The 27,725-nt window shown below is 43.4% G+C and overlaps 1 protein-coding gene across 4 annotated transcripts in view; it reads left to right on the forward strand.

Moving 5' to 3' along the window:
- The first annotated feature begins 963 nt into the window (after positions 1-963).
- SRPK2 (SRSF protein kinase 2) overlaps positions 964-27,725 on the forward strand; it is a 142,145-nt gene continuing 115,383 nt past the window's right edge. For 2 of the 4 annotated variants that reach the window (XM_084510460.1, XM_084510459.1), the window contains exons 1-2: positions 965-1,038; positions 1,147-1,225. In XM_084510460.1, the coding sequence (XP_084366586.1) occupies positions 1,023-1,038; positions 1,147-1,225 (95 nt within the window). In that variant the 5' untranslated portion in view covers positions 965-1,022. Of the gene's footprint in view, positions 1,039-1,146; positions 1,226-27,725 lie in introns of those variants that run through there. The other 2 variants (XM_084510464.1, XM_084510463.1) reach the window with 2 other exon arrangements.

The raw sequence follows: 27,725 nt of genomic DNA on the forward strand, positions 1-27,725 counted from the left end.
GCACCCGGCTTCGTGGGCACTGTGATGCCACGTTACTGTCGCGGTCTGCGGGAAGAAAAAAACTTGTAGAGTTGTCAGTCGTGGCAAATAACTTAGTGAGAATCAGAATTAAGGAAATCTAATTTCCCTGGATTTGTGTCATGAGGTTAATTGCTTCTGGCACCTGACCCCGCAGTTCCTGATAAGCTGAGGCTGACCTAGCCCCGAGCGGCTGCTGGGGAGGCACAGGGGCACTTTCAGGGCTGTGGGGCTCCTCTCATCCTTCCCTTGCCCTGACCCCTCGCATGGAGCAGCACAGGGACGATGAGGGTGGTGTTTGGGTGGCTTCACTTGGCTACTAGCTGAACAACCCCCTCAGGGACACCCAAGGGTGGACCCCTGGAGGTGGCTGCTGGTGGAGGGCAGAGCTGCCTCTTTCTGAGCTCTGGGAGCCCTGCGCATCTCCATCCCTTCCCTGACATCCCTCAGAACCGTGTGCTTGGGGATCTGTGGCACGAGCGCCAGATTTCACACAAATACTGTGGTGCTTGGGGCCGTGTGGTGCTTGGGGACACGGTTAGTGGGTGATAGTGGTGGTAGGGGCAGTTGCGCCAGATGCTGTTGGAGGTCTTTATTCATAATTCTACGAAATAATTCTTTATTAGAACAAGCTGCCACAAAGTTTCCAGCATCCCAGCGCGGGGCGCACCCCCAAATAACGACAATAACTTAACAACACCAAGCCAAGTGGAGCCCGGCCGCTGCCACCCAGGGGCCGCGCCTCGCCTCTCCTCAGGTGCGCTCCCGCCGCCACCTGCCGCCGCCCCGCCCCCGCCTTTCCGGCCCCGGCCCCGCCGCCAGCGCGCCGGCGCCTGCGCACTGGGGGCCAGCACCGAGCGGGGCGGGGCGGGGCCGCTGCAGCCGGCCGGTGCCCGGCGCGGGGACGCGGCAGGGGCAGGGCAGGGCAGGGCCGGGCAGGGCAGGGCAGGGCGCGGCGCCGAGGACCCGGGTTCGAGTCCGGCCGGAGCGTGCGGCGCGGGGCGATGAACTCGCGCAAAGGTACCGCGGCGGGAGAGGGGGATTTGGGGCCGGGGGGTGTCTGGCGAGGCAGGGCAGCCTCAGCCGCTGTGCTTAACGCCGTCTCCCGGTTGTTCTCTCCTCGCGCAGTGCTGGCCCTGCAGGCCCGCAGGCGGCGGCCCAAGCAGCCGGCGGCGGCGGGCAGGAGGGAGAAGCCGCCCCACAAGAAGTGAGTACGGGACCCGCTCCCCGCCTCCTTCCCCCGCGTTCGGCTGCGCCCCGTAACGGCCCCCGCGGCTCCTCCTCGGCCCCAGCCCCTCGGCGGCTCCGGGCCCGGCCTGCCCGTGTCGCCGCCGCCTCCTCCTGGCCCTTTCCGAGCCCCCCCCCCCGGCCGTGCCCTTCCCCCGTGTGCCGCCATCTGCCCCTGCCCTCGCCCCAGCCGCCCCGTGTTATGTTATTACGTTATTGAAGCGCCTGTCGCGGGTGCTGGCAGAAATCGTGGTGTTTTGCCCTCTTGTCTTCGCGTTCTCCGTCTGTTCTCACTCCCTGATACCCGTTTTTAAGCTCACGCACCTCTCCGTCGTGCTCCCGCTCAGGCGCCTCTTTCCGCGGAGCCCCTCCTGCGATGAGGCGGCGTTGGAGTTTTCCCCGGTTTAGTTTCTCTCCTCGCAGCCTTTCGCGCTTCTTGAGCTGTGTTTGGTTCACGGAGACCTTACCGGTGGCTTAGGACGCGTGACAGCCTCCTGGCTTTGTGTTGTCCTTTGGGGCCCCTGCTTGGTTCTGCCCCGCGTTCCCCTCTCCTCCTGCTTGCCCCGTCCGAAGACCAGGGGAGCTGGATGTAACCACGAGCATGTCTGTGTGGTGGGGTAAAGGTTTGGCTGCGTGTTACAGAAAAGAACATAGCTGGATGTAACCGGTGGGCACGTGTATGTGATGGGGTAAAGGTATGGCTACGTGTTAGAGAAAGTAATTGAAGCGTAAGGTCCTTTTCTTTTTGATTTCTGTAGGAAGAAATAATAACCTCCACCTGATCCCGGTATTCATTTACTTTTTTTAGTTACCATAAGTGAGCTTTCTCCTTGTGAGACAGGTGAAACCAGCGCAGGATGAAGTTCTGTGGTAGTGGTCGTCAGGCTGTAATGTGGTCTGCACCCCGTTCTGCTGCTCTTTCCTCCAGTGTCACACAGATGCCGCGTTATGCTGCTGGTGGCGTGAAGTTGGAATTATTGCAACGGAAATAAATCTTGGGCACAACATACACAATGCGATTGGGTTGGTTCTATTGTTTCCCGAAACCTTTCTGAAAGTCAGTTTGTAACATTACGTGGTTTGGTTTTACCACTTTGAAAACAGAAATGTGTCAAACTTTACAGGAACTCTAGGGTCCTATAAAAACCTCTAGGGTTTTGTAGCTTTCGTAGAGTCTTAACCAGCAGATTATTAATAACTTTTTGGTCTAGTTAGATCATAGTGTTTAATGATTACTGTTACATTTTTTTTTAAACCAGGGCTGCAGCGGGATGTCTTGCTGAATGAGTCTGTCAAAAGTTTCCTTTCAGTAAGCACAGAGCTGGTACTCTTTATGTTTGAAGAAACTGGCCACTGTTCAGTCAGGGTGCTCAGTCAGGAGCTGGCCACTCGCCCATACTGAGTCGGCATTTCCAGATGCGGTGGCCCAATCTGTTCAGTTGCCTCGGGAAACGGTGGTTTTGCTGTGGTAGACGTCGGAGCCATCATTTCTTTTCTGCTGTGTTTGCTTTCTTTTCTCTTCAAACCACATGTGTGGTATTGAGACCTCCTACTCCGTTTTATGCTTCTTGGGAAACTCCTTGCAAGATTTCAAGTCTCTCTGTATGTAGTGCAATACGTGGTTTAGGCCCCCAACGTAAAGTGAACGTTATTTCAGAAAAGAAATCTCATCAGAAGTGTCTGTTTTTTCCAGTTCTTAGCCTTTTTTTTTATTCCAGCTGTTACAGCTTATACCAGTGTGTTAGAGCTCTACAGTGATTGTGGTGCACATCACGTGAATGAAAATGCGGATATCTGGGGGGCACAAATTCTGTAACATAACTTCCAAGTAGTGAATTACTTAATTGTGACTCAGTTTTGAATCCAAAGCTGCTTTTTTTTTTTTTTTTTTTTTTTTTTAACGCTCTTCTCTGTTGGGTTGTAGCTTTATAGAGCAACTTCCATTGTTGCTCATAACAATGTGCTTCAAAGGAGCTGCAGGATTCCTCTCCTAGAATTGGCTAGGAGAGCTACATCGCATTGTAACTTACTTGCAGGCTTTTGTTTGAATAATATTAGGATGATGACACAAGAAGAAATTACAGTGCTCTTTGACGCTGAATAGCTTTTTGTCTGGTGTGACCTTGATTGCCATGAAAGGCCACGAGATCAATCCTGGGACTGCTCGGCGTTGACCCCCTTAAGTGAGGAATGAGAACTGGTGGAGGTGAATCTGGATTACTTTGGTAATAGGTGGGAAAAATAAGAAAGTAGAAGTTAAATGACTCATGTTCTGAAGTGAAAGCACTTTGTCTTGGATTAAGACTATATCTAAAATTGTATGTAATAACAAAACATAGTTGGTACAGCCTCACTTCACATTCAGTCCCCCAGACTGCTGAAAAAGAATAATATCTCACTATTTAAAAATAATGGTTAGCATTTGCTTCTGGTAATAATAGATGGACTCTCATGCAGCGTGTGCAAACCGTTTATGTATTTTCTGAGTCAGGTAGAAGATTAATCAAAATGGTTAGTTCTGGTCCTTTGTGAATTATTTCTCCTTAAAAGTGAGATCTGCGTTGAGAGAGGTCTGTGAAGTAGCATTTTCAACAGATGCCCGTGCCCGTGTTTGGAGGTAAACTCTCTTACAGATAGGCAAGTGTGTTTGCTGTCCTGTATTTAGCACTGGTAGCGCCTGGGCGCCTGTAAGAGGTGCCCTGAGGTACGTCTGAAGTTTTGCATTCATCAGAGTGATAAGCTCTTCTTCTTAGTCAGACTAGTATTGGCTTCAGCTAGAACAAATCTCTGTCTTGGATTGTTTTTATTTTGCTCGACTTTGTGTAAATGAATGTGACAGAAGCCATATGCAATGAGATGTTTGTGTATTAAATGTTTACTCTAAACTTCTACCTAAAGTTAAAGGACAGAGTTTTGCATGTAGAAAGATCCAGCTGATAACGTGAAGCTTATGGATGTATGGAGAGAGGATTGATTCTTGTGTTGAATATGTCAGTGCAAATCACAGAAAGTTTTAGGTTGGAAAAGACCTTTAAGATTACCAAGCCTGGCCATCAAATGCTTAAATCCAGAGATTAAGATCACCTTTTCAGTTTTCTCATAGAGTGGATTTTTGGTTTCGTCTTTAGCAGTACTTCTGAACAGGGCATGATGACCATGTGATACTTCTTGGAAGTGGTGAGGGATACGTATCTTAGCGAACTTGGGAAGTGCCAGATTTCTCTATGGCATGCTTCCATATAACTAACTTCTTGGGGCCAGTAGGTATTGCACAGCTATCAAATTTTTTGGATATATGACATCATAGTTGTACCTTTGTGCCTGAAAATGATCCACTTTTGCTTGTCAATGTTTCTCTAGCACAGTGCTTCTCAACTTTCTCTTAATGAGAGTCCCTCTTTGAGGAGGGGAAAAAAATACCCTCTTGCACAGTGTTACGGTGACTGTTATTGGCTTAAATTATTTTTTGCTTGCAGAACTTTTGAAAACCCTCCAACCCTTTTCATTCACTTTTTTTTTTTTTTTTTTTTTTCCCTCAAGGGTATGTATATGGGAAATGTGTTTTGTTTATTTGCATTTTTCTGTATATTTTTTTGACTGCTAGTGGTCTGAGGCTGCAGTATGTGGATATCTGAGACATCCATCCTATCCTGGGATGGATCAATTTAAGAAGTCCACTCTCTGTGTCGGATTGGGTTATTTACTCAAAATGTGATTTTGATGGGATTGCTACCCTTGGCTCCTTTCTAGATAACCTTTTGTCTTCTTGCTACAAATATTTTAGTCAGAGCTTTATTTTCCTATTTCTGTCAATTTTTGTTAAGATTTCATTAAGCTGTGTGTACCACAAGGCTACAAGTGTTTATCTTGGTTATTTGCCCACTCAGTGTATGTAGGCTTCAAGTGCTTAACATCATGCCCTCTTAAAGAGTACAACATAGAGAAGGATTCAGCTGAGAGAAACAAAGTTGATTTTAGTAGCATAGAGATAATACAATTCTTTTGTAAAGAAGTAAATAATTGCATGTATTGATTACAGAAATGTGAGTAGGAGTTCTGACATGCTTGAGCGTGAATGCCTGAGTGAGTCTAGTGTTCACCTTTGTAATGTCATAATAAAACAGCTAGCAAAGACTTTTTTTTTTTTTTTGTGGAATCCAATAGAATCTAAAGTAAATTTCAGTGTAAAGCAGCATGTGTGTATTACTAGGTGTGTTCATTTTGACTTATGACACCTTCTGGTGTCATCTAGGAAGAAAATATCCCATAGCTCTAATCAACCTGATTTCTGAAATGGGAATGGCACCAGAACTTCTAATATGCTGCTGAGGTCTTGCAGGTTTGTGTGCTGACAGTAGTTACTGACCATGAACCCGTGGTTATTTTCCCTGAGCCCCTAGGTGAGGGCTGGGGGGAGCAGAGTCCCTCCCACTGTAAGCGAAGAGCAGGTTCAAGACCACCTGATGACACTGAACAGGTACAAGCCTGTGGGGCCTGATGCCATGCATCCAGGGTCCTGAGGGAACCGGCTGATGGAGCTGCCAAGCCTCTCTCCATCATATTTAAGAACTCCAGGTGAAGTCCCTGGTGATTGGAAAAAGGGAAACATCACTGCCATTTTTAAAAATGGTGGAAAGGAGGATCTGGGGAACTACAAACTGGTGAGCCTCACCTCTGTGCCTGGAAAGATTGTGGAACAGATCCTCCTGGAAGCAATGCAAGGCACACACAGGACAAGGAGGTGATCCGAGACAGCCAGCACGGCTTCACCAAGGGCAAATCCTGCCTGACCAACCTGATGGCCTTCTGCGATGGAGTGACTGCATCAGTTGACAAGGGAATGGCATCTACCTGGGCTTCTACAGGGCCTTTGACGCAGTCCCACGTGACACCCTGATCTCCAAAATGCAGACGGATGGATTTGACGGGTGGACTATTTAGTGGGTAAGGAATTGGCTTGAAGGTTGCACCCAGAGTGTGGTGGTCAATGGCTCTGTTTCCAGGTGGAGGCTGGGACAACCGCTGTCCCTCGGGGGGAGCGACAGTTGCTCAGAGAGCAGCTTTTTGATCAGTCAGATCAGGACAATGGGGAATGGCTTTAAACTAAAAAAGGGGAGATTTAGGTTAGAGGTTAGGAGGAAATTATTCACTCTGAGGGTGGTGAGGCCCTGACACAGGCTGCCCAGAGAAGCTGTGGATGCCCCATCCCTGGAGGTGTCCAAGGCCAGGCTGGATGGGGCTTTGGGTAGCCTGGGCTGCTGGGAGGTGTCCCTGCCCATGGCAGGGCAGTGGAACTGGGTGATCCTTAAGGACACTTCCAACCCAAACGTTCTGTGATTGTCATATAAGCACATCTATTATCAAAGAATTACCTGATCAGGAAAATCTGTCAAGATTCGTTCCTTTTTGAACAGGCAGTGATTATAGAAACCATCCTGGCACTTTAATCTTATTTGTAATAATTCTCTTTGATGAAATAACATTGTATAACAGTCTTATTAAGGAAAATGAAGTTCAGTACAATACTCCTGAACAAGAGCGCATTGGTCGGGGAGGGAAAATGCCTACTTTTAGTGTTTCAGATCATATTGAGATGAGCTGTTGGGCTGTTATTTAAGATAAAGGACAGGGCCGCTTGTTCTGCAGTGCATGTTTGTTTTGTTTAACTTGTTCTTCTCTAACTACGGAGCAGTATGGTAATAAATTTTGTGGACAAGGCCTGGGTGTGGAATTTGAAATATAAACATGTCTCTCTTCCTTTCGTTATCAAAATAAGGACAGACTGGAAGTTATTGGCTGCTTTTTTTTTAAAAAAAAACTACAATTTGAAGATACGTATTGGAAATCTTTACTGAATAAATTAGAATGTCAGACGGTGTAATAAATTTGATTTGGTTTGACAAAAATAATGTGATTTGGCTCAGTGTTTAGTTTTGGATAGCCTGATTGAATTCACACGTGTTAACATGAAAGAAAGAATTCCTTTATTACTCGGCTCCTTGATCGTGTCCTAAATATCCTTTTTGACCATTATAAAGATTTAATGTGTGGGCAGGGAAGAAAGGCTGGAGGGTGCACAAACAATTCTTTTTGGTAGCTGTAGATTATCGAGACAAAGGACAGAAGTAAAACGTAGACAGAAACCTGCTCTCACAGCTGTGCTAGATATCCAACTTTTTTGTTGCTGTCTTACAGTGTGACTCTTCTCAAAGCTAGCGTTCAGTCTCAAGCACCGTCTGTAGTGTTTTGTGTCGTAGAAGGAAATGTGCCTAGCAAAGTTAGGAATTCCATTAAAGCTGTAGAAGTGCGGGATGATGAGAGCATTATATCAAAACATTGCATTAGACTGAACTATCTCTGTTTCCTCATGTAGAGAAGAACTGCTGGGCCTGCTGAGGAGCACACACGATACCTTGTTAGCTAAGTTTATTAGTTATCTTTAAGAGACTTAAGATTTTGTATTTAAAAGCAGATTTTTGCTTTAAATTCCATTCCTGTTTTTCAAGGGTTGAAGTCTTTGGTGTTGCCATCTTTTCACGACAGAAGCTAGAGGCAGCGTGGATGACTTCTCCGTTAACTAATGAACTGTAGGGCAGTAGTGGAAGCCGCACATGCTCCTTGTAAGCACACGGCTATTTTGAGTATGTTGACAGAGTGCCGACCTGTTTGTTTTCTTATGGTCTGTAATAAAAGAGTAAATCCATATCTCTACTGAAAATGAGAACGGTCTCTGGCTGTAATTGCTTAAGACGGACGATGAGCTTTAGGCAGTAAGCCTTATCTAGCTTCCTTTTCCTGCTTTGTCTTGTGAAAATACTACTACATTTTAAAATCGTCTACTGTATGGTGTGTGTGTATGCTCACACACCCACACCCATATATATGTACATGCAACTTTTACATTCTATACATGTTATTGTTTTAATCCTTTGAAGGAAGCCTGGATCTAAATATGTGAGGAAGACTAGAAAGTTGATGTCAGGATATTACCAAAGTATTTTAGTGCTTCCTCGTGTGCATTTGTTGTGCTTAAACAAAATAATCATTTTGTACTATGGCCACTGTGACAGCTAAGTTGTGTTTTTAAGAGCAGCCTCTATCAGGGAGTTCCCATGCACGTAGGTGTTCACTGGGTGGATTGTTAGCTGATCAAAGGCTACCTGGATACCTCTAAGGCTTCCTATAGAGAATGACCTTGCACCTGTGAAGTTTGAGGTAGTCCTGTATTTGTCCATCAATTGTGACGTGTTCAGGGACTGTAAGACTCTGTAAATGCTAACTTAAAACTTACTGTCAGGTGCCTCGTTGCTTGTCGGCACAGGCCTGTGCAAGAAGAGCTCTTACAAGCAAACTTTGCCCTTGAAGGACACTTCTGTGCAGTACCTCTTTATTTTTGTGATGCTCTCAAGCTCTCTCAAATTCTTCTCTCTTCAGAAATAAACAGTGAGTCCAGTCTATTGATAGAGGTGCCTTCTTCCACAGGGTTGGGGGGAGTCACCTGAAATACGATTTTGTGTTTTTCTTAACCAATGTGCGTAGCTGTGAGCTCCTGAAAAGTCATCGTTCTTCCATATGTAACCTCCTTCTAACACAAGCTTGAGACAGAGGCAGTCTTCTACATGATGACATGTTGCATTGTATTGAGAGAAATGCTGTGGAAAAGAGCTGGTCGAGGAAAACTGTTCTACTTCTGTTTGGTTTTGTACAGCTTTGAGGGCAGTTGCTTTCTGTCCTGAATGGTGTGATATGAAACAAAGATCATAATTTAAATTCAGATTTAAGAACTGTGTCAAAAGTGTCAGCATTATTTTTTTTCGGTCTTGGAATGATTCACTGAAGACTGCCGGAGAAAGTCGTGTTAATTTTTAATAGCTTTTAAAGAGGGCTAGGAAAGATTCAGAAGGCTAGTACCCCACGTTATGCCAGTATCTAAGGAAAGCAAGTGAGGTGATCTCAGTTCTGTACAGAAAAAAGGGATGGGATGGTTAACAAAAGTGTTGTTATACAGCAGTTAGATTTGTAATCATTTCTTTTTCTTACTGATGATTCCTGTTGTAATTGTGCCCAGCTCTTATCTTTGTAATCTAGCCTGTATTCTAATAATCAATAACTAATTCTGTTCTAATTTACTACCAGGACTTTGGGATTGGGGCCATATTTTGTTAGACTATTTAAAAACAGATTTCAAAAGATACTGAGATTTGAAGCAACAAAGAAATGGCCTTTCCACCTGCCTTTACAGTTCCCAGTATTCAGACCTTTAAAATACAGTTGGCTTTCATATATTTGAGGTGATAACCTTTGCTTCCTGGTTTTCCTGTCTGTGCTCTGTTTTTCATGACCCTTACCCTTGCTTTCTCCTTTCTCCCGTTTAATCTGTTCAGCAGTCGTGTTAGAGCACGCTGTGAGAGGGGTGGTGCTGCTTAAAGTCGGCAGAGCTTGGGCAGTATTCTTCCTCCTGTGCCCCCTTCCCTACCCCAGTAGTAGCTCCCCTTTTAGGATGAGCTCCCTTTGGGGGACCTATTGGATTTGAGTGGATTTCTCTTTGATCAGATGCAGGATATCCGTGGAGAACGGGCTGGAAAGAAGCATAGTGTAAGAAAGCACACGTTACAGAGCGTAATTGCAGCAGTTTCTATCTGCTGGAGCAGACAGAAGAAGCCTCTGTGTTTAATGGAAGACATTGGGAATAAGCTTTTGGGCTGAAAAAAGATGGGCTATTAAGTTTCAAAGTGAAAATTCTGTAAATATAGAAACTTCTTTGAGTTGTGTGTACAGTTTTAAATTCAGGCTACGTATTTGGAAATCCTCTGATGAAAACAGGGCACACATTTAAATATCACACGTTTTGGTTTTGTCCACCAACCCAGCTGGCATGTTTTTGGCTTTGATCTCAGAGTCCTGCGTAACGAAGTCACGTTAATGCTAAAGACGACCTATCTTGAACCTGTTGGTTAAAGGCAAACCACAGAACAGACTTCTGTGAGATAATGTTTCTTGATACTGTTTTTCCTCAGCTAAGGTTAGTCAATTAAAAGTCAGTAATTTAAATGGAGGAGACTGAAAGCATCAAGGGCTTCAATTGCCTTGAGCTATTGTCAATGCTTTGTTTGCAGGTTCTGAAAAATGGAAGGGAGAGCTCCACAGTTAAAGGTCAATTATATTTTCCTAGCCCTGAGGAAAAAGGTTTAATATCTCTGTTGTTGTAGAGATAAGAGCCAGAACTAAGTACAATATCTCCATCTTAAATTCTGATACTGAAGTCAATTGTTTACTAATTTTCAAATTTTTCTAGTGATGTTTTTCTTGTATTTATGAGTCTAAAGAAAATTCTCTCTTGAGGCTCTTTTTCTTAATTGATCCGTTTCTTCAATTTCTCTTCCCTCATCACAGTAACTTTCCTGTTTGGTTGTTTGCTTGTCTGCTTGCTGCCTTCTGCTGCTGCTCACCTCTGTGTGTTGTTATTCTATCTTTGTAGGCTGAGCTGCATGCAAGGGTTTGTACCAAGCACTTAGAGAAGAGCTTCCTAGGTGGTTGCTCTGAGCTTGCAGATGCATGTGACTGCAGTGCTTCTGTGAGCTTGCGGTAAGAGGAGGAAATGCATAATTGAGCTGTGTTTTCAAGGGGGTGCGTGCAGCCCGGAGAGCAGGATAGGTCCTTCCTCTTCCAGCACGCTTAAGAAAGAAACAGCTCTTTGCTGTACAGAGCTGCTTTTGATTCAGGACTTCCCCGCCTAGACGTTTGTGAAAGCAAAATTCAGACTGGTGTAAAATGCTGAATTCCTTTTGAGAGACTTCAGAAGCTTGGGCTTTGGTCTGGATTTGTCCTGCTGAACTGTGGGCAGGCAGCCAGGCTGGGTTCGGGCTGTCATTTAAAAGGGAACTGTGAAAGTGCCCTAAGACTGCAGGTTTTATTTCTTCCCCCTACCAGAGTGGGAGTAGCCAGCGGTCACTTGCTGCCTTTGGCGTGGGACATTCGGACAGTTTGAGGTCATGCATCTTGTAGAAAGAGAACTGAATCCCTGAAGAAAATAAGGCAAAATAAGCGACTACAATGCAGGTAGAAAGTAATTGAAAGAATGCCAGTTATGATGTAGCTAAGTGTAGATAAGTAAGGTACACAGCAAAACAACTTTATTTAAACAAAACAAATGAAACACAATAACTGTACACTAGCATGAATGAACTTGTATTTCTGCTTTAAAGGAGGCTGGTGATGCAGGACCTCATAACTGTGATGAACAGAAGGGGATTTTGTTGTAGGGAGCAAGCTGTGTGCTGGTGACAGTGGTGGAGTAGCTGGAGAAGTGATCATTATCACAGTGGAGCATGTTAAGGATTAGCAGCCTCAAAAGATTATTTGTCTTTGTGGGTTGCAGTTCCATGGTGCTTGGTAAATGGAACTTGTTTTAGTGTTCTTACTGATTTGACCGACTGTGCAGGGAGCCTTAGTCACAGCTGAGAAGGAAAAGTCTGTGGGTGGAAGAACTCTGCAAATTAACTATAACAAGGTGTAATTCTGAATGATTGTTAAACTCTACAGAGGAGGGCTGTTTCTGGGAACACAAACAGACGCTGCAAGAAGAGAAACAATTCTTAATCCTGAGCAGAGCAAAATGTCTGGTTCACGGTATAACTGCTGAAAAGCACTCGTGTGAGAGGAGGCTGATTTAAAAATAAATGGGTAAAAATGGTGGAGGCATTTAGGAACAATTTAAATATTCATACTAAGAAAACCCCTGAGTAGATGAGCTTGGCACAGCTTATTTTTTGGCACAGCCATTGAAATGTTTGAGTGCTAATCATAAATTTAAAATAAGTCATGCTACTATGTAAATAGTTCTTTATATTTGTGCTCATGGTACATCGCTCTCATCTTAACCAGCTCAAAAATGATGTAGAACAAGAAATTGCTCGAAGGATGAGACGCTGAAGGTGATCAGGGATATGGGACAACTTCATTTATGATCAGTGTTTTTCAGACCTGTAAAGATGGTTAAGCAATATCTTGTAGACGTGCCTGAAAAATCAGAACTGGTACAGAGTGTGAATAATGAATAACTTGCTGTTTTTCATTACAAAACAATGGTACACAGAGATGACTTTAATACAAAAATATTTTTTTATGCAGTACAAACAACAGAATGTGTCTGCCATATGTTGTAGAGGCCAAATTATAAATGAAAATAAGAAGGATAAGGCTGGATACTAGAACCATCAGTAGCTTTTAAGAGTATTACAGCACAGGTGCAGTTTGACTTCCCAAGAGTTTGCTGAAGCACAGCCATGTAATTTTTTCCTAATATAGAGCGATCCACTTCTATACTTATCTCTAAACATATGTTTGTCACCTAGTGGTATGATACTGGCCTAGATAGGTATTTGATCTGAATTACTGTGGCAGCTCTTTGATTTTTAAGACCTCCTCACAAGATGACTCACAACATCTGCCAGTAGCTGTAAGCCTGACCACTGTCCATAAGCCTAGATCCAGAAGGGGCTGGAGTGACCTAACGTGCTGCTTAGTTTTGCAACTCCTTCCTGCTTACAGGAAGCTAGCTAAATCATTGAAAGAGCAGAGTTTGTGTTTGAGAAGAGCATTTATAAACCCAGGTACACAAAGGTAAAGAAGAAGCTGGAAGGCATGCCTTAGCCAAGGAATACAAAATATCGAAGGAATAGGACTGCCCAAAATGCTGCTTTTGCCATACAATCAATGCCAACTGCAGCTCAGAGTTTGATGCCAAGGTGAGATTGTGAGTTCAGGTCATCAATTTCAAGTGTTTGGGTTTTTGCCTCTTGCTGTGAACAACTAGCTCTGCTTTAAAGCTTCGGTTCTCCTGCTTATGTAGTAGCTCAGTAATTCACTCACCTGTGAAATAGGAGTTAAGATGCCTGAGGAATTTCAATCTTGTTATTTCAGCCTGCCTTGTGCAAATGTCAATCACAGGATTATAGGCTGTGCTAGGCTTTGGTCTCAGGGAAGGACAATAGCTTTATATCTTTTCTGCTGAATAATCAAGAGCAAAAGACCGATGGAGTTAGAGGACAAGCGATTAAAAGGGAAGCTTTGCTCTCAGGTTTTTCTAATAAGCAGGTATCAACTTGCTGGTTGATTGCAGCCATGTAACTCTGAGTTACAAAACAGAGGTGGTGATTTGGTCAGACTGAGACTGTTTAGATGATTAAAATTATTTTTTTCCTTTTAGCTGCACAGTCACAATTCTTCATTTTCATGAAGTAGGGAGCCCTGAGGAAATCAGAAATGTAAATTTCTTTCAAGTTCCCCTTCCTGGTGTCACAAAGCACAGTAAGACAGACCTCCAGTTGCCAGAATCTCTTCTCAGGTGAATGCTTTAAAATCACAGCAGCATCAGGGAAACTAGAAAAAGAGCAGAAGCTTCACAGTCCTATTATGAGATCTAGGTCAAAAGAATAGGAATCATCTTTCTACATAATAGTATCTAAAAACATTTTACCTTTTTTTTTTTTTAAGGCAGTCTGTTGCTTGGGGCTACCTGTCTTGCATATTAGTAGTACAGTGTTCCAGCACATGTTGTTTTCCAAGTCTCATGATACTGATTGTGGGCATTTAATCAAATTCCAGTTGGATGCTATTACAGCTTTACTTCTATTTTTTTTAATGTAAATTGGAAGTTTTCATATACTTGGTGTTTCACAGAATTGCCTCGCTATATATCAACTTGTAAGTCATGAGTCGTGTCAACAATTTTGAGAAGATAACACAGCAATTTTAGTAGATGCTTCCAGCACTGTGCATTTTATAGAGTCGCTCTTTAATCAGGGACTGGCACTCATGGGAACTGCAAGCTTTGTGATGAACTCAGTGTTGCTGTTGTGGGTAGATGTAATCTGGGCGTGCTCACAGTCAAGGCTGGATGTGAAAATGCAATGTGTGAATATTCAATTGACTTAAAATGTGAGAGAGAGCTATAAAGATCAAGGCCAACATTTCCTATTTATTTTAATTCACCAGATACCTGTTAGATAACTGCTGTTTTATAGGGAATAGTTACTTTTAAGTATTGCAGTCTCACTGCTAAACCAAGTTGTGTCATTGTTCAGCATACCCAGCATCTAGAAACTAGGTTAAAACTATTCAGGACACAATCCTTGATTTTCCTCAATTGCCTAAAACAGGTATCGTTGAGAATTGATTAATTTATCGTAGAACAAAGCTAGCAAAAGTTTTGCATGTTCTACAGGAAACAGTGCAGAAAATCAAATGACTTGTCATGTTATTAATGCTGAGAAATAGAAGAATTGTTTTCTTTAGGTTTTATTTTTGAGGCCAGAAAAGCCTGTTCTGTGTGATGAGAATGTTTGTCTGAGGAATGAAGATCTTGAGATAAACTAAAAGTAGACCCGGTTCCCTTCCCCCTGCCCTTGCACCTTCTTTGGGATTGCTGCTAGTCTTAACCCTTGCCCTGCGCTTTGCAGGGCTGGTGAGAACAGACTATTTTTAATAGCTGCAATTAAAAAGAGCATTAAAACAAATCACACCTCAATATGTATATTGAAAGAAAACAGTTTTACTCTTGGACCCTTCCTATTTTCATTGTAGTTTTTCCATATAACAGTGCATGGGGCGTGGAATTTGTGTTACAGACCACAGTTGATTAAATGGGAGCATGGTTTGGATAGTAGAATTGAAAAAATCAACAGGCTAAATGTATTTTGGGGATATTTCATTCAACCAAATTGTTTGTGTTAGTTTTGATTTGTCATTTGAAATAAACATCCTTTTATGGAAAGCTTCATCTATCTCAGGAGGTGTCATAGGAGACTAGATGGCAATCTAAGATGAATCAGGTGTGCTGGGACATCTACTTCTAAAGACATGTAGTGCTGGCCATTTTGGCCAGAGGTGTTGAGTTAGAGGCTAAATATAAGTTGACACTACTGGTTAATTTGATAGAGAAGCTTTGGTTGTTAATTTTAATTCACCATCCTTTTTGGTAAGTTGGGGCGTTTTTTCTCCCTGCTAGTGTGTGGGAACATATGAACAACAGTCCCACAGCTGGCTTGTGGGCTTTGCTACTTCTCCTTTGCTTCTGTTTCAGTGTCACAATCCTCAGATGTTACTTACTTCCTTTGCAAGAAGGCCTTGAGCCTTCCGATTCATTTTGGTGCTTGCTGTGTGTGGACTGCTCTGTGTCTGCTGCCAGCTTCTCTGTCCACTACGTGTGGCCATCCCAGTAACCTGGTGGAGGACCCAAAGATGTGTGCCTGAGCTGCCACAGGCTGCAGGAGAGCCAAAGAGAATGAATGCTGGAAATGAACAACACATAAAATCAAAGTTTGTGCTTGAGAGTCAATAAGCTTGCAGTTTTGGAGAGTGCAGCAATTTAAAAAAAAACAAAAAAAAAACAAAAAAAAAACAAAAAAAAACAAAAAACAAACAAACCTTTTTTATAACAATGTGTATGTTCTCTGATATTTCTTGTTTTTTTTTTTTTTTTTTTTTTTTTTAAGGACAGCTTGCTAAATACTAACATGGTGTGACTGGTCGTAGGAAGCATGTAGATGAAATACCTTCTGATGTCGTAACTAAGTTCATTAACACCACAGCAAGCCAAACATTTAAAGGTGTGTGGTTTTTTTTTTGTTAGACTCTACTTCTTGCAAGATTTTAAGAAAAAAAAAAGGCAGAACCAGAACAGATAGGACATTTGATTGTTCTACCACAGTATCAAGACCTGATGGAGAAAATGCAAAAAACGCTTGTGCTGTTGGTTTATTCAGAGTGTTTTTAAGACATAGAACTATGCAAGGGCAATGGAACTGAATGTGTGCCAGCTTCTTCCTAATTAGAGTTCACACCCCTGAGGTATTAACTTGAATTGAAACTGCACATGGTTTAAATTAGTATCTTAAACTCTGAACTGTGGTGCATCAGGAGCTGGCATGTCTGATGTAGCAATGATTGCTGAGCAGGAGGATGAGTTGATAACTAATTCTGAGAGGCTGCTTCTCAAAGCTCCTACTCAAATTTTGTTCCACAGCAGTGTTTGTGTCAGTGCCATGAATTTTATATCAGTAATAAAGCAGTTGTTTGAAAATAGCAGGACTGAAGTGTGTGATCTTGGTGTTTCAGGAACTGTAGAGAAATTGGTCCTCTCAGGTTTTTTTGCCTAATAATATCACCTTTTTTGTGGGTTAGCTTCCTGGGGTGTGCTCATCAAAGCATGACAATGTTATAAGCAAGCGAAGTATGAAGAGGCAAGCTGCCTTGTTTCTGTGTAAGATGATAGTAATTTCCTTCAAACTGCATTACCATAGATAATGTGGAATTAAAACTTAATCAGGAATTAGAAGCACCTTCACCCCGTTTCCTGAAATAGATTTTAATTTCTGCTTTTTATCAGCAGCGATGGAGAACAGGAAAGCCCAGATTTACTGAAAACAAATTTATGCCTAGAATATCAGAATAACAAGTGAAAGTGTGTGTAATGACATTTCCCTGTGTAATCAGCTCTACATGATATGGTTGGGGCATTTGGAAGAAGGAAAAAGAAGAGGCTGAGTGAAGGGACCAGTGCAGTAGCAGAAAAGGGCAAGTGTGATTTGCAATCTAGCATTTCAGTAACAGAGAAGAGATGTGTACACTCCAGTTGCTGTGAGCAAACACCCCAAAGGCTGAAACACTTTTGTGAAAATTGGATACTGGGAATTAGTGAGGTGAAGAGAGCATGCTGCATGTGTATGTGTATATAAACAAAACTGCTTGCTATTCCATCTCCTAGTAATACATTGTTCCCCTTATTTAGGGGACAGTAAAGAAACTTTATTCTGAACTCGTTCTTTTCTTTATGGAGGCTGTGAGGGAGCAAAGCCAGTTGGGGCTCCCATATGCCAGCTATGTTCTTTTCAACCTGAAGTTCTTCCACGTTCATCTCCCATGTTTGCAGCGTGGTCCTCACCCTCCAGCTGCTGAGGTACTGTAAAAACGCAGCTATGTGTCTCCTCAGAGAAAATAGCTACTGGTGCATCCAGCTACATCCCTTCTCCTTCCAAATGTGAGAGCCTCTTCTCACCAGTTCATTGCATCCAGGCTTCAAATGGGTTGCTTGAATTTGTTACACTGAAGGGTTTGTTATGAACAGAAGGAATGATCACTGTTTGCAGAGTCAGGAATTTGCTGTCAGTCTAGTGAAATCAAAGAATTATTAATGGTCAAATTACAGTTACAGTAATTTTTATGTTTCATATACAGTCAAAATGGTAAATGTACAGACTTAGCAGTCTCTGCTCTCCCTCTGCTCACCCTTCCAAGGTGGGTGGCTTTATCTGGCAGCAGGGAGGGATATGGCCAGTCACGAGTCCTGAGCCCTCCACTGGCATCATCAGGATGATGCTGATGTTCGTAGTTTCTTCCTGTTCACTTTACTTGGGTCATTTTTATGTGTTTGCCAATGCATTCTACAGTTTGTTCTTCACTGTCTTGCAAATCCATGTTAATCCATCCAGATTTACTCTGTAGTGGTGTGCAGCATAGCAGGTGAGTTGTTGGTAGCTCTGGGCCTGTATCATCATGTATGTCTTTCTAGTCCTCTGCAGTTGTTCTGTGTCTCTATCCCCTTTGCTGCTTTTTATTCCAGTATATTAAGTAGTCCATTTAACACAAAATACCTGCTATTTATTGCTGTGTTAGTTACAGAGATACATATAACAATAACTGTTGTACCACATGATTGTACAAAGCTAAGCTACAGCTGGAACGTAGCAGGCAGTAGTCATTTGATCAGCAGACTGTTGCTGTTGAATCCTAAAACAAATCTCCAGGCAGGCCAAGGCAAGTGCAGACAAATCCTGGTAAGTCCTAATGCCTGCATTAGGAGCAGAACGCAAAGCCAGCGGCCCAGTACAAAGACAGCACCATGTTTACTGGGCTGTGCTGGCCTGCTTTGTGTGGTCTGTAGTGAGGAGCAATCACTGCTCTTTGTTCGGCTAACCTCAGTGCAAATTTACTGAATTCATAAAGCTGCTGCTACGCTCTGACCCTTGCTGCAGCTCAGGTGACTTCAAAGCTTGAAAGAGGCAGCCAGGAAGTGACAAGGCATAAATTTAGTGCTAATCTGGTGATGCCTAAAGAAAATGACATCCTGCATCTTTTTCCAGGGAAGTGGATGGCCTTGGAACTCAAAAGATGGTGCTTAGATCAGCACGTCTGAGGGAATATTTTCAAGTAGCTCTCCTACTATGAGCAGCAACGATATCAAAGAAGAGGGGTTCTTTCTGTAAGTTTGAAAAATGTTAAGAGGACCAGTTTGGAGTTAAAATTCAAATGTGAACTACTCTTTTTTTTTTTTTTTTTTTTTTTTTTTACAGAAAGCCTATAGGCCTTTAACTATTCCATTAACATTTTAGAAAATTATTTCAGTGCTAGGAATTGCACTAGTAGATAGTGGGAAAGTTCTCATTTGCCAGATGGCTCTGTAAAGATCTCTTAAATCTAAATCTTGTTAAAGTGGTATGTTAATGTTGGTGGTCTGCAGAGCAGCTTTTGGTTTTGTTTGACATGTTTATTCAAGATTTCATTAGAAAATTGTTATTTCTTCTCAAAAGAACTCTTACCTGCCATTGTAAAAGAAGCTCAAGAGGCTGTTATGTTTAAATAGAGCTATGTAGCATTGCGTTTTGAATAGAAATTTTATCTGAAATAGTCGAAAAGGCTTGGAAGCGTTTACAAGGCCTGATCTTTCTTCGTTATAGAAATACTGTCTGTGTTCTAAAGTAGGTTAAAAAATGTGCCAGGAAATAATGGAGAGACCTTACGAATATTGTAGAGTATTTTTGCTGAAAACATCTGGTCTATATATCTGTTCAAGGTTTGAGGAAAAAAAACAACAAACTTTCCTGACAGTGACATCAGTAGTGCTCTTGTGTGAAATGTATAAAAAGTATAACAATAATACTAATCTTTGTATTCCATATATTTGTGTGCAAATATATATGCATATATAGCATATATATGAGATGTGCTGGAATAATACCAATTAGTTAAAGGTTAAAGCAGGTAATACAGATGAAAGACAGTGACTGTGAAGTGGATAATTAAGTGTTATCACACATTTCAGAAGGCTGCATAGATTAGAGGAGTTATACAAAGTGCTTTGGTTCTATGTGCACTTTCATCCCATACCACGCGTATCTCTCCATTGCAGTAGCCTTGGCTCTCTTTTGCATTTGCTGTGGTTATACCTCTCTGCTCACCATCGCAAATCCCAGGTCTGTTCAGATCTCTTCCCATAATACCTACTATAATTCCCACTCATACCTTAATACCTTTGCTCTCTCCTCTTCTTCAGTGGGCCCTCTTTGATAAGCATGGCTGGTCCTTGTCTCTTAGCGTACCTAGTGCAATACTGACCCTCCCTTGCTGAAGTTGATGGCCACCTGCATGAAGATCTGAGCTTCCCCTGTAGCTATGACCCAAATCTGTGTGATGTGCCATCTGGGCTTGAAGAGCAGTGCTCATGGGGACTGGCTTGGAGTTGGCCCTGGGCTGGTTGCCCAGCTACTGCTTGGCCCTCAGCAGCTGGACAAGCTGGGCTTGCCCTGACCTCCCCTCTGTGAGGTACCAGTAGAGATTTTTCTTCTGCCATGCTTTTTCATAAAACTTGTAGAAACTTAGTAGCTCTGAGGATTCCATCCAGTTTTTAAAATGTTTGAACTAGTTATTATGATTTAGGGGGGGGGGAAGAAATGGGGGGAGGGTTGGATAGGCATGTGAGAATTATGTAGGCATGATACTCTTTTAATCATGGAATCACAGAATATCCCGATTGGGACCCACAAGGATCATTGAGTCCAACTCCTGGCTCCACACAGGTCCACCCAAAATCAGGCCTTGTGTCTGAGAGCGTTGTTCAAATGCTCCTTGAACTCCAGCAGCTCGGTGCTGTGCCCACTGCCCTGGGCAGCCTGTCCCAGTGCCCGACCACCCTCTGGGTGCAGACCCTTTCCCTAACCCCCAGCCTGACCCTCCCCTGTCCCAGCTCCATGCCGTTCCCTCGGGTCCTGTCGCTGTCCCCAGAGAGCAGAGCTCAGCGCCTGCCCCTCCGCTCCCCTCGTGAGGGAGCTGCAGGCCGCCATGAGGCCTCCCCTCAGCCTGCTCTGCTCTGGGCTGAGCAAACCCAGGGACCTCAGCCATCCTCATACATCTTGCCCTCTAGGCCCTTCACCATCTTTGTAGCCCTCCCTCGGACACTCCCTAATAGTTTCATGTCCTTCTCACACTGTGGCACCCAAACCTGCACACAGTACTCTGGAAGTGAGGCCGCACCATTGCAGAGCAGAGTGGGACAATCCCTTCCCTCGCCCAGCTGGCAGCACCGTGCCTGATGCTCCCTGGGGTACAGTTGGCCCTTTCGGCACTTGTTTAAGTGACAAGATTAAAAGAAAAAAATAGGGGGAAAACCAGCAATTTTTAAAAGCAAACTATTGGTTGAAAATAATTGTTCAAATTCAGTATGTTAGTGTCAGAGTGGAGATCAGTGATGAGCGGCATTTCTCAGGGATCAGTACTGGGACCAGTGCTGTTTAACATCTTTGTCAGAGACATGGGCAGTGGGATCGAGTGCTCCCTCACCAAGTCTGCTGATGACACCAAGCTGTGTGGTGCAGCTGACACGCAGGAGGGAAGGGATGCCATCCAGAGGGACCTGGGCAGGCCTGAGAGGTGGGCCTGTGCTACCTCATGAGGTTCAACAAGGGCAAGGTCCTGCAGCTGGGCCGGGGCAATCCCAAGCACAAACCCAGGCTGGGTGGAGAATGGATTGAGAGCAGCCCTGAGGAGAAGGCCCTGGGGGTTTTGGTGGATGAGAAGCTCAATGTGAGCCAGCAATGTGTGCTTGCAGCCCAGAAAGCCAACCGTGTCCTGGGCTGCATCAACAGCAGTGCTGCCAGCAAGGCAAGGGAGGTGATTTGTGTCCCTCTGCTCTGCTCTTGTGAGACCCCGCCTGGAGCCCTGCGTTCAGCTCTGGGGCTCCCAGCACGAGAAGGACATGGATGGATTGGAACAAGTCCAGAGGAGGGCCATGAGGATGACCAGAGGGCTGGAGCACCTCCTCTGTGAAGAGGGACTGAGGGATTTGGGGTTGTTCAGCCTGAAAAAGAGACACCTTACAGAGGCCTTCCAGTACCTAAAGTGGGCCACGGGAAAGCTAGAGAGGGACTCTTTGTCAGGGATGTAGCGATAGGATAAGGGGGAATGGATAGGACAAGGGGGAATGGAAGATATCTAAGGATATCTTCCTTACGTATAGGGAAGAAATCCTTTACTGTGAGGCAACCTAAACCATTCTATGATTATAAATTTGGTGTGTGATTTTTTTTTTTTTCCCTGTATTCTGGTTTTATTTCCAAGAATACTAAAATAACCACCACTAAATAGTTTGGAAACAATATTGCAGATTTTTGATTGGAATGTAATTGATCCTTTTTTGTCTATTAGCCTCTAGAAATAAGTACAAACGAGCAGAAGGGATTAAAGTGACATATGGTCTTGTCAATCAGCTGTTCCTAGTGCTGCATAATAAGCATCTGGGTTTCCAATAGATACTGCAGGGGATGTAATCTGACCAAAGAACAGAGCTGTCTCTAACTGTAAGACTCTCTGATGTGTATGCGTTGGTTTGGATCAGGATGAAATAGCAATGGAAAGGCTGCATAAATACTAAACTTTTTTTTTGTCTTTTTTCTTTGACTACTAAGCCAAACTTACTAGCAGAAATGTTTTGAAAGTAGTTTTCTCTTATATTAGGTAAAACAGGACTTGTTCTGCATTTTATTTCCTATATTTAGGATACTTAGCTTTCTTGTTACAGCAAGATCTACAGTAAACCAAAGACAGGATAGATGGGAAATATGTTCCTCTTCTCTTCTTTGTATTCAAGAAATTGAAAGGAGTAACTTCTAAAAATAGGTTTAGTACCTATATGTTTTCCTTGAAATCATGTGTTTGGAAGAGGTTTGGGAAATTGCTCAACATTGGTTTATTACATAATGTAAACCAAATTATTCGATGTCTTATTCTGCCCATTGAAATAATTTTATTTTAAAAAGAATTTACTCCCTTAGGCTTAATTGTATAAGTAGTCCTTAGCCATTTCCTTTGTTTTGGATAGAGAGGAACATTAAACTTTTCTATATTGGGAGGAAAGAAGTACTTGTTCGTTTTTCTCAAGCTTGCTCTAGATGTGAATGTTTTCATGCTGGCTGTTGTGATTATACAGTACTGTTTGAACAAACCACTAGGTGGCAATATCAATTTAAAAGATTCCAAAAAGTGCAATTAAAGTTTTCATCAAAAACAGAACACCAAGCAGTAGGTTTGATTCAAGTGAAAACATTGAACTTTCTCGTATGTAAAATTGTCGTGATCTAGAAAGGAGCTGCTCTGCACAAACTGGCCTTGGTGAGACTTGATGGAGAAGAGTTCTGTGGAGTTCCTCAGCTGGGGAGGAAGCCTTGTTTTCACTTTCATGTTTGCAATACATATTGCACGTATGAAAAACAGAGTTACTACCGTGCTACTTCCTGATGCAACTTATTTTAGCCTGGCAGTTAGAAAGAATTTATTGGGGTTGTGTCAGTGCTACTCAAAAGATAAGTTGTTACTGCTATGATTGTAATGCTGATTTGAAACTAGTCAGTGTAAAATGAGTATGGATTTACTGGCTGGCTGTGGATGAACTTACCAAACATCGAATGTGCCTGGTATAAATAGGCACTTGTTAGTGGGTGTGCTGATAATATCTTTGGTTTAGGTGCTACTGGATCTGTAACATAGTATGTGTTTTTTTACGTGAGATAAAGCCTCAAGAGGCTTGTCATTGCACAGCTTGCACATGCAGTCTCATTTTGCACAGCATCACACATACAGAAACCATATCCTTGTGTCACAGGCCCTGTCTTATCAGGGGTATATCACTCCTTTCTTTAGGTATGTATATTCAGCAAGTTTATTGAAGATGCTGTTGTTAATGTTCCTGTGTAGTAGCTGTTTAAGGTTATATCACGGTCCTGCTTGGGTTACTTTGGGACTACATGTAGTGAAATTGCTGATGTGCAGACAGTGACATTTCCACTTGAGTGCCGTTCTGCTACCCTCCTACCTGCCTGCTCCACTCTGCCGGTACCATTCCACGTGGAGTTTTCCAGCATCTGTGTAGGATGCTGTTCTCTTGTTTAGATTTAACTTGTGTGATAGCCTGTCCCTCTTCGTGGTATCTCTATTTTTTTGGGGTTTATTCCGAATACTTGTGCTATCGTTGGGTAAGTTGTTTGCCCTGTTGCGGTTCTCAGGTATTTTTGAAAAGGTAGTGCTTTCTCTTGCTTTGGTTCTTGGCCTTATTTGGTCAGGTTTTATCATCGTTTTATCAGGCAGTGGCCAGAGGAACTAATTTATCTTGGAGTGATTTGTATTTTGACTTAACGTGTTTGTTTTTTTTTTTTTTCACAGAAGAAACTTTGCCCTGTTTGTTGGGTATTAGGGTGTTGCAGTGACTTTGCTTATCAGTCCTTAAGTCGTGAACCTTCTCCTGAAGTATTTCTGGTATGGATGATGCATTCCCTTAAAGTACTGTTTTTCAAGTGGTGTTCTAAATGCCTACTTTGATGCTATGTCCAGTCAGCTCTACCATAAATTGCTTGTTGGAGAAACTGAGTGCTGCTTCTTAAAATAAGTGGTAGTGATTCCCTAAGTTCCAATGTTTAGGTATGTGACGTTTAGGCAAGTACAAATCATGCTTTTTTTTCCTTGTTATCAGTTTTACAGGTTTGATTAACTTCAACTCCTTCATGTTTGTTTATTTTTTTTAATAAGTGATTATATCATACATGGTGTTATTGTCAGTGTAGCTTGATTCTGTGCATGCACTTCCCTCTGTAAATGTAGGTAGTTTATTCTTGCAACATTACCATAGATGTTTAAGCACTACAGGAACAGGAGGGGATATTTCGAAAACTTTATTCTGTGATAAGATCTATTTCTGTGGAGTCCACTGCTGTTTAGATTGTTTATTGCTTACTAAATCATAATTTATATATGAAACCCTCAGAGGACGTGCAGAAAATACTTCATGGGTGTGGGCTGGCTTGGGTGTAAGGAGCAGGAGAGACGCATCAATTCTGTACCTAGGGTAATCGAGCAGGGAATGTGAATACAAAAATTCACTTAGATGTGGGCATGAGGCAAAATGCGATGGGAAATGCTGTTAAGGGTTTTAGTCCTGTGCTGACCCAGAGCTCAATGCTCTCTTTGTTTTCCTCTTCCTTGTATTCATTGTTGTGTTTTCCTACAGGTGATTAATCTGCATGCATCTGAGATGCTCTGAGATGTTTGAGACCTTAGTGCAAGGCAGAAACTTAGATGTAGTTACAGTCATTGTGTTAGTTTTGAATTCTGGTGGTGTTTATTCTCTATAAAGAAACGTCTGTGATTCTGTTAGGTGTCCTTTTTCTCAGGGTGTATTGTAGCCAAAAATAATGTTGTGTCATTTCTGCTTAACGGCTTTTCTTCCAGGTGCAGCATGTACTTTGCACAGTGTGTATCCATGCCCTCATGGCATTCCTGTTCTGAATGCTGGGCTTTGTGTGCATCTATCTTTCGGAGCACTGGAAGGTTCGTGCTATGAATATCACGGTGGCTGCATTACCACAGGCTTACTGTGTTTGAGCCTTTCCAAATGCCTCTCCTTTCACGCTTTTCTGGAATTTGTACCTTGCTGTTTTTCGCCTTACCTCTTCAGGCAGTTGCTGCCCAGCTGTGTATGCAAAGCTATAGAAAGATATGACCACAGACTAAATGTGTTTTGCTTGTCCTTTTTTTTTTTTCTGATGCTTAAATGGTCCTTCAGTTTTCATTTGCTTCTGAGGGACCCTTTTAAGACTCAATCCTGAATGCCCTTGTTCCTGTAAAAGTGAGGTCTTTTGTTAATGACTTCAGCTGGGTTATTCACTAAGCAGGTCCCTGGTCACAATTGTGTCTGTGAAAGCATCCTTTTCTTTGAAAAGGAGAATCCTTATAGGTAAAAGCAAAACAAATCCAACCAGACAAAAAAAAAAAATAGCAATAGACTGCTTGAACTGCCTGCCTCAGGAAGCATCCTGTCAGGATTGGCGCTCTGTAGATACCCCTGGGTTTTTGTCCAAAGCACATCAGAAAGTGGGAGGTTTCAGGGGATGTCTATTTACTTGTCTGCCTCACGTGCTGCAAACGTTAGCTCTGTTAGCTTCTTCCATTTAATCTAATTTAATTATTTTTTTTCCAGTACTTTGCAATTTAAAACCTATAGGCTGGACACATTTAATATTTTATTTTTTTTTCCATGAAAATAGCAGGTTTGTTTCCCCTTCTGTTTCTTGAGGATGTAATTCTGTTGATGTGCCCAGGGTTTCTGGCTCCCACTGTTCCGGAAGAAACCCAGTTTAGTGTCTAGCAGCAGTCAGCATTGCAGCCTGGGGAGCAGGGGTATGGTAAGGGAGATGGGGGTCCCTAAAGAGGGGAAAACCTCATGGAGGCAATCCCTTAAAGCAGGAGAGGTTCAACATTCGATATGTGTTGTTGCTAACCAGCAGTGCTTAGAATAGTTTACAGCTTCTTCCTGTAACTTATTTTTTTGTCTGCAGGAAGTGCAACCAGTATGTGTGTGTTTTTAAACCCTGGAAAATAAAAAGTCCTTGTGAATGAATCAGTGTGTTCCTGTGGTTCCTTCAGTGTGATCTGACAGACTGTGAAAAATGATTTGCAGGGAGTTGCAGAACTACGAGAAGCAAGGAGTTGACAGTAAGTGCTGGTGGTGGTCTGAGAAACGCGGAGGGATGACAGGAGTCTCGGCTCCAAAATCTTCAGTCCATCATGACCTGGGTGGATTTTAGCTCTTCTTCAGTACTGCGTGCTTTTGAGAAACAGGATCAACAAAGCTGGGCTATATTTTTGGTAGCTGCAGTACAAAAACATTCCTTTGTGTGTAGTAGAGCTATTTTCCTTACTCGCTTTCCCTTTGTAAAAGAACAGCAAATGCAGTGCAGTTTGGCTGCAGGGAATTATGTGACTCATTTAGTAAGTACCCAACACAAAGAAAAATAGTCTTTCTATTGTGTTACAGTTTTCTCTTGTATGTTTCTATTGTCTCAGATTTTAATAGGGAAATTAGCCAAGTAGCCTAGGCCCAAAATGTTGTTTTGAAAGATAACTGAGTCATACGCTACAAAATCCTTCTATGACAAAGTGACGCGCTGGGTGGATGAGGGAAAGGCTGTGGATGTGGTCTACCTTGACTTCAGCAAGGCTTTTGACACCGTCTCCCACAGCATTCTCCTCAAGAAACTGGCTGCCCTAGGCTTGGACTGGTGCACGCTTCGTTGGGTTAGAAACTGGCTGGATAGCCGGGCCCAAAGAGTCGTGGTGAATGGAGCCAAGTCCAGTTGGAGGCCAGTCACTAGTGGCGTCCCCCAGGGCTCGGTGCTGGGGCCGGTCCTCTTTAATATCTTCATCGATGATCTGGACGAGGGCATCGAGTGCACCCTCAGTAAGTTCGCAGATGACACCAAGTTAGGTGCGTGTGTCGATCTGCTCGAGGGTAGGAAAGCTCTGCAGGAGGATCTGGATAGGCTGGACCAATGGGCTGAGGTCAACTGCATGAAGTTCAACAAGGCCAAGTGCCGGGTCCTGCACCTGGGGCGCAATAACCCCAAGCAGAGCTACAGGCTGGGAGATGAGCGGTTGGAGAGCTGCCAGGCAGAGAAGGACCTGGGAGTGATGGTGGATAGTCGGCTGAATATGAGCCAGCAGTGTGCTCAGGTGGCCAAGAAGGCCAACGGCATCCTGGCTTGTATCAGGAACAGCGTGACCAGCAGGGCTAGGGAGGTGATCGTCCCCCTGTACTCGGCTCTGGTGAGGCCGCACCTCGAGTACTGTGTTCAGTTTTGGGCCCCTCGCTACAAGAAGGACATGGAGGTGCTTGAGCGGGTGCAGAGAAGGGCGACGAAGCTGGTGAGGGGCCTGGAGAACAAGTGCTACGAGGAGCGGCTGAGGGAGCTGGGCTTGTTCAGCCTGGAGAAGAGGAGGCTCAGGGGCGACCTTATCACTCTCTATGGGTACCTCAAGGGAGGCTGTAGCGAGGTGGGGGTTGGTCTGTTCTCCCACGTGCCTGGTGACAGGACGAGGGGGAATGGGCTAAAGTTGAGCCAGGGGAGTTTTAGGCTAGATGTTAGGAAGAACTTCTTCACTGAAAGGGTTGTGAGGCATTGGAACAGGCTGCCCAGGGAAGTGGTGGAGTCACCATCCCTGGAAGTCTTGAAAAGACGTTTAGATGCAGAGCTTAGGGATATGCTTTAGTGGGGACTGCTAGCATTAGGTCAGAGGTTGGACTCGATGATCTTGAGGTCTCTTCCAACCTAGAAATTCTGTGATTCTGTGAAAATCTGGGTGCTCCCATTAAATTCGAACCT

This window comes from Aythya ferina (assembly GCF_964211825.1).
Source record: "Aythya ferina genome assembly, chromosome: 1".
Classification (NCBI taxonomy): domain Eukaryota; kingdom Metazoa; phylum Chordata; class Aves; order Anseriformes; family Anatidae; genus Aythya; species Aythya ferina.